At 40.8% G+C, this 7,332-nt stretch overlaps 1 protein-coding gene across 1 annotated transcript; it reads right to left on the bottom strand.

The window, feature by feature from the left end:
• Positions 1-716: 716 nt before the first annotated feature.
• LOC109985046 (vimentin-like) lies at positions 717-6,877 on the bottom strand. The gene is made up of 9 exons (XM_020635275.3): positions 6,269-6,877; positions 5,840-5,900; positions 3,326-3,421; positions 2,885-3,052; positions 1,993-2,118; positions 1,568-1,788; positions 1,442-1,485; positions 1,257-1,342; positions 717-1,153 (listed from the first exon to the last, which is right to left on the bottom strand). The coding sequence occupies exons 1-9, from the start codon at positions 6,793-6,795 to the stop codon at positions 1,112-1,114; spliced, it is 1,371 nt and encodes a 456-aa protein (XP_020490931.2). The 5' UTR covers positions 6,796-6,877; the 3' UTR covers positions 717-1,111.
• Between the last annotated feature and the right edge of the window lie 455 nt (positions 6,878-7,332).

The raw sequence follows: 7,332 nt of genomic DNA on the forward strand, positions 1-7,332 counted from the left end.
GGCTGCAAAGTTGATTTGATTACATCAGTCAATTTAGCTAGTGAAGCTATAATATATGTTTGTTCTCAGTCCCCATGCTGCAAATGCCCAACTTTAACTTCTGTCTATAATTTATGAATGCAGTCAATAAGATGTTAACGAACCTTGGATGCAACCAATTCCAGCATATGATCATTCAACTCTGAGCACCAAGAGTGTGACACTGAATGCATACTTAGCTTACAGTATAAAAGTGGACATCTTTATAACCTTTAGTAATACAACAAAAATAAACTGTTTGTGAAGCTTTGTTTAGTTTTAATTTAATGGCATTGGCTAAGAGATGTTGACCTGACTCTAGAAATGTAATGATTAGGGTTAAGTCATTATTGGTAAGTGTTTCTGATACATTATCTTGCATGTGTGTAAACACCTTAGCGTTAAGGGCAGCAGGGTGCAGTAAGCTGGGAGATAATCATACATCAAGTTGAGGTCTCTGCCGAGACAACTGAATCAGAAAGATCTGATTCTAGCACTGTCCCAAAGCCCTGGTTAAATAAGGTTAAAAAATAATAATAATAATAAAGTCCTCTTAAAACTTAAATTTGGAAATGTTAACAGTACAGTTGGTACTTAAAATGATAACCACATCCCCTTTTCTAAATTGAAGGATTTTGTTATCCAGTGCTTCTTCAGTGCTGCAGTTTGAAAAGGAAGTATTACACTTTGCACACAGGTTTGATTTGCAGTCTTAATGGTTTATTGCTGTATACAGGCAATCGTGACATCTTTAGCATACACATTTCCTGGAGTGTGCATGCTGTATTGATCAAAAAGACTACTTTGGTTACAAAGAAAGATATTTTAAAACCTAAATAAGGATTTCTATGTTGTGCTGATTTCATTATTGCATCTAAACACAGGTGACAAAGAGAATACTTTCAGCAGAGTAGAGAAAGCGAAAAACAGTCTGTGTGTCAGCTAACAGGCTTATTGAATCACCACATACAAAGGCACTTTTAGAAGCTGTTTGTTTTTTTGTGTTGTTGGTTTGTTTGTTTGCTTGAAGCCCCAGTGAATTGTGTGTCATTGTATTGCTTTAGTTGGTTGTTTGGCAAAGACAGAGCCATTATTACTCCATGTCATCGTGGTTCTGAGTTGACTCGTTGATCACCTGAACGAGGATGAAGAGGTCAGAGAAAAGTTGAAGAGCAGAGGAGGAATGACAGAAAATGACTTATTGTAACTGATTGGAAATCATTTGAAGTGAATCCTACCTGACCATCCCTGGTCTCGATGGTCTTGATGAGAACCTTCTTAGTTGTTGAGGTTTCAACATGAGGTTTGGAATCAATCATCGTTTCTAAGAAAAGAAAAAAAAGTGTTTTGTATGATTCAGTTCTGTCAAACAACCAATACTAAAGTACTTGCTGTGAAGTCAACATGCAGAATGTGACAGTACCTCTCAGGTTCAGGGATGAGAAGTTTGGCAGAGGAGTGGAGATTCTGAAAGGTACAGTCAACAAATAACAATGTGCATCTTAGTTGAATATACTCAATGCTCTGTTTTTTCTGAGGCATACATTACCTGCTCTCCTCTCCTTCCAGCAGCTTCCTGTAGGTGGCGATCTCAATGTCCAGGGCCATCTTGACATTTAGGAGGTCTTGGTACTCTCGCAGGTGACGGGCCATCTCGTCCTTCATGTTGTGAATGTCTTCCTCCAGACGCCCGACGGTGTCCTGGTAACCGCCTGTTTCCAGGGAGAAGTTCTCCTCCATCTCTCTCATCTGGCGCTCCATAGACTCGTTCTGGGACAACAGCCAAGAGATGACAAAATGACACGCGGGCTTGTTACAATAAACTCTCCCGGATGTTAATCTATTTTTTGTGTTATTATTCAAACTTGCAGCCACTTTTGTTCAATTTGATTCCTGTATAGCGATTGAAAACATCAGGTTATTTTACATAGTGAACTTGTATACCACAGTAAGATCCTATAGCTGAATACTCACAGTTCCTTTAAGGGCATCCACCTCACAAGTGAGTGCCTGAACTTGGCGTCTATAGTCATTGGCCTCTTGCTTGGCAACTCTCAAGGCATCATTGTTCCTGGCTGCAGCATCAGTGAGGTCAGCAAACTGGCATCCAACCAGGGGCAAACATAGAGAGGGGAAGGAAGACGTTAGAAATCAACTTGTAAAAAAAAATGACGATTCAGAGGACGAGGGAGAGTAGATACAGCAGATAAGAGGGAATAATGAAAGATGTGGTAACAGAGGAGGCTTGCAGAAGTTACACAGCAGTTTGGTGTTTGGAACAGTCTGAAGGGAACATTGTTCACAACGAAATGAGGTTGTAATTAAGAGGTTATACAGAATGATGATTGATACAGCAAACTTGCAACAAACAGTTCCATATTCAAAAATGTAGTTACTTGGAGGCAACACTGTTATTCCTTTAGAGTTGTTTTCCTGGAATGTAAGAGTAAGTGTCTTTTCAGCTGCTATATGCTTCTCAGTGTTCAGGAGTTAGATGCTTACTTTTTTAGACATTTGGAGTTGCGTGGGTGTCATGTAAATATATATCTGTATATGTTTTTTGTTTGTTTGGAAAAGCTGCTTACTGCAAGGAAAAACAACACTGAACCAAAACACAAGGAAGAACACCAAAAGAAACAGCTAAAAGACACTAAGATCATAGAGAGAATAAGAAGGGGAAGTTGAAGGTTCATTACTGCAAGAATTTTTTTTTACATACAAGTAGTCATGTAATAATTTTTCAACATTAAAGTATTGATTATAGCCAGTATGGATATTAAAGTTGTAGTCACTGCATTGTGTTGCTTTTGAATTTCTTGAATGTTCTCTGACTTGAATTAAATAGTCTTTCAATGAAAATCTTTACCTTGGATTTGTACCAATCTTCAGACTCCTGGATGTTTTTGGAGGCCAGGTTCTCATACTGCAGACGGACATCCCTCAGAGCAGCTGTCAGGTCAGGTTTAGCTACCTCCATGTCCACCTGCACATGCTGCTGCTGCATCTGCATCTGGTTCTGCAGTTCCAGCATTTCCTGCAATACAATCAATAGAACTGGCATGTACAAACACTCACTCTTTGTCTACTCAAATAACCTACACTGACCACCAAATACGATACGTTTTAGTCAGTGTTTCTGTATTCTCTTGAAGACTTTCGGGGAATCATCATTATTTCTCCAATTCATATAACTCATTATGCACTGTGGGCCCATCAACAAATACCTCAAATGACTGGGTATTTAGCTCATGCTTAGTGTTTCCACAGTAGACTGGGTCAGCTTTAGCCACATGAGAAGGAAGCTTACCTCATCATGCAGCTTCTTGAGGAAGTTGATTTCATCCTGCAGTGACTCCACCTTCCGCTCCAGGTCCAGTCTGGCGAGAGCAGCATTGTCCACATCCTGTGTAGTGACACTGACTCTTAAAAGGGTGACGAGTGAAGGTGACATGAATAATGAATCATGTGTTTGCTGACATAGGAAGAAAAGGTCTTTCACATGCAGTACAGGCACAGCCACACAAGACTCACATATACAAAATGACCCATTGTGTAGCAAGGCAAGGTCACACATACAAAAGCATCCAATAAAAATCAACTGGAGCCACGAGATTAGTGTTGCTGCAGATGTAGATTTGTGTCACTGCGGCACATTTCAGACCACAATCCCACACTGCATCACTTGCATTGGCAGTGGTGGAATGCAGACATGTACAACAATTAAATTAGACTTAGTTGAGGGGATTTCAATTTATTAGTAACTTTAATTGTATAACTTGTAGCTCACACCATTAAAATGGCAATGTTGTGCTATTTTATCTGCTACATTTCAGTTATTTATGAAGATTTTAAAAGAAAAAAGTAGAAGCTCATAAGAAATCTACCCAGTAATGCATGACGTATCATGATTTAAAGCACTAAAAAAGATTTAAAAAATACATCAAATAGCCAATAATATAATTTATTAATTTTCAATAAGTGGATAATTGGTATTTGGTTCTCTGGAGTGCTGTAAGTACTTTGTTGATACTTTAAAGGACATTTTGCTGCAGGAGTTTGAATGTCGTACATTAACATGTAGTGTAGTGGTTTTATGATTTACAAGGTAAAACTCCTTTTACTTAAGTATGGGATCTGAGTACTTTGACCACTGCTTGAGATGGCATGATCAGGTTTTTTCAAATGGAAGTGAAGGCCTGTTATAATACAATACAACAGTAAACTAAATGATATTGTTAAATGTCTCCCCTGTCCTGACCTCTGGTAAGAAAATTCTACAAAATCCAGTGAGAATGTTGGCAACACAAAAAAAAAGGAATGTTACTTAATAAAGGGAGGCCATGCCAGAACACCCAGAACCACAAAGCGTCATTCAGGAGGTCCTTAATCCCATTTGTTATTTCTTAACTGCATGATTATCCTGAAAATCTCCACTGTTTCTTTTGGTTGAAACTTGGTCATTCCAATAGTAGCTCTGTTACTGAGTAATAACAATAAATCAGACTAATATAGCGCTTTTCTAAATACTCAAAGACCAAGTAATCTCTCCCATCTCACCATTGTCTAACTTTACTAAATAATATAACGCCACAATTTCCCAGTTTGGGATCAATAAAGTAATTCTATTCTATTTTATTCTATAAGTTTTCTGTTGTTGACAAAAGCGTGTCATTTTGATACATTCTGCTGTTTCAAAACCAGTCTGTTTATCTCCATTCCATCACTTGAATGTGGTACCACACCACTGAGCTTTGTCTGGGGCGTTGGCAGGCTGTTTATTGAGGTATCAGCGAATGAAGCAGCTTTGCCCCTGCTCTAATGCCACAAACAAAGTGAGCTATTCAGCAGGGTTACTCAAACCGGCCCACGGCTGGAAGAGTTACTGTCTGGCTGACTGAGCGAGAGCTGGCTCTACACCCTGCATTGTTGTCTCAGTGCCACCATGGCATGCCACAGGGACTTCCTTCATGCCATTCGTACGTACGTATGGGGTCAAAATGTATTGATAACTTAGTGCATTCCCCAAAAAGCACACATTTCTGGAGAATTAACTGTACTCTTGTAAAATCATCCACAGTTTTTTCTGCAGCCACATAAATGCAACTAATTTTAATTTTTATGTGCTTTTTGCTCTCGTGACACCCATCATCACTTCATTATTAAACAATAAAACCCAGTGATAGGGAAGGATCTCGTTAGTCCCTCTCTGAGAGTGCAATTTGCTGATGCCCTCCAGAACGAGACAGTTGGATCACATGGTGGCTTGTCTTCTCGCTCTGATAACCACATTGGGTCGGCACCGTTATTGTGTTTCTGTCCGTCTCATTCAGCGTGACTGGTCAGACTTAAAAAGATCTCCTCTCACTACAGGCCTCATTTAACTCAACAGCCACAACTTGGCCTTTTGTACGAGGCCAGGGTCAGTTCTGCTCTGCAGCTATTAGGGCTCAAGTCTAGAAGCTGCTGTTGTGCCATCAGAAGAGAGCATTCCTGTCTCTGCAGAGTTCATGAGCGATAATTAGATTGAGATTAAGAAGAAGAAAAGGGACAGTCACACCACTAACCTGTGAAAAGTGAGACTCGTGAGTTAAATGATCTAATCTTTTTGTAACCTGCTATTTAATTAAGGCGTTAAACCCATATAAATAGCAGCAGTAAAGGCGGGGCAGCTCAGGGACCTTCCTAAGGTCATTCCCTTTTTTATTGATCTCTTTGCAAAATCACCATCTTTTACACAAAAAAAATAACAAATTCAGAGATCAACCCTTTGCATAAACCAAGAAAAACCCCTTGTTTTATTTCATCATTAGTCATACTGTACCTGTCTAAAGCTCTGCATGTTGTTCTCTGCATCTTCCCGCTGGGATATCTCATCCTGCAACCTGCAAGAACAAAGAAAGGGTAGGAAATTACTTTTCAAACCCTAATGGGAAAATTCCACCTCAAAAACAACCAAAATCCCATTTCCTGCCTCCAATGCTTGTTCATGCATAAATACCTCTGATAAAAAACTTGAGTCAGACATAGCCTAAAAGCTGCAGCAGCAAGTTTTACGTTTAGCTTTTGCGCAGTGCCTGGCAAACATGTGACAAAAACTGAATATGGTTTAGGGCCATTTGAAGTCATTTAGACACGTTAATAATGCGGGGGGGGCATTCATACACTAATTATGTAGATCATATTTTAGGCTTAAGGATTAAAAGACAATGTGCATGCGTTTATAAAGAGAACAGACAGCCACGCCTCCTACTTCTCCCTCAGTCGGTCGATGTCGTCCGCCAGGTTATCCCGGTGAACTTCCACCCGGGCCCTCTCGTTAGTCAGCTGGTCCACCTGACGCCGCAGCTCCCGCATCTCGTCCTCGTACAGATCTCCGACCCGGGACGTGCCCTTGCCCCGCAGCTGCTCCAGCTCCGCCAGCAGGATCTTGTTCTGCTGCTCCAAGAAGCGGACCTTCTCTATGTAGCTGGCGAAGCGGTCGTTGAGCGACTGCATCTGCGCCTTCTCGTTGGTGCGGTTGGTCATGAACTCGCTGTTGATGGCGTCGGACAGGGAGAAGTCCAGGTTCTCGGAGGCGAGCCGGGGCATGGCCGCGCTGCTCCGGAGCCTCTGAGTCTTCGTTGCGTAGACATTGGGAGCTGAGGAGAGACTGTAGGACAAGCGGGAGGAGCGCACCTGACTGGGGAACTGGCGGCTGGAGTAGGTGGTCCTGGAGGTGACTCTATCCCCTCCAAACATCTTCTTATAAGAAGAATGTGGAGCTGGTCTGTAAGACATCTTGCTTGTTGTTTTCAGTCAATGACAAAGTGTCGTCCCTGTCCCAACTGCATCAGCGGAGTGAGCCTGGATAGGCGTTCCCTGAACCATTACGTTCTTATAGTCTCCTCCTCATGCAAATGAGCCTTACTGTGACTTGAGTGACAGCATGACAAACCAATCACGGACGCATAAAGCTTGGTTCATTTCGGATACTCGCAGGACAGGAATGTTTAACTCCTATGTAACTAGTTTAGCTTGCAAGTTTACATTTGCATTGGGTCTCAAGTAAATAAAGTAATTCTCCCTCCCCCACTAATTCTGTCAACTTCTAAATATTAGATTTAAAAAAAACATAATTTCTTGCTATAGCCTATTATCCTACTCTTCTACAGAATATGAAGTAGTTTTTACCCAACCTGTAAAAGCATGTCAGATAATAAGCATCGATTGATTATTGCTTTTAGTTTACAAATATTTTGGGATGTTTCATTCAGAACTTCCCTAGTGACCAACATTTGCTTGGTGCAATAGTACCCCTATCTGGACTCTAATTTT

This window comes from Labrus bergylta, chromosome 4, assembly GCF_963930695.1.
Source record: "Labrus bergylta chromosome 4, fLabBer1.1, whole genome shotgun sequence".
Classification (NCBI taxonomy): Eukaryota; Metazoa; Chordata; class Actinopteri; order Labriformes; family Labridae; genus Labrus; species Labrus bergylta.

What these genes read in the sequence shown, in the direction of transcription:
- LOC109985046 (XM_020635275.3), bottom strand. Translation starts at nt 6,795, where the DNA reads ATGTCTTACAGACCAGCTCCACATTCTTCTTATAAGAAGATGTTTGGA. An exon ending in ATCGACCGACTGAGGGAGAA is followed by an intron (nt 5,901 to 6,268) that starts GTAGGAGGCGTG and finishes TTGTTCTTGCAG; the next exon opens with GTTGCAGGATGAGATATCCC. An exon ending in TCGAGACCAGGGATGGTCAG is followed by an intron (nt 1,154 to 1,256) that starts GTAGGATTCACT and finishes ATCCTCGTTCAG; the next exon opens with GTGATCAACGAGTCAACTCA.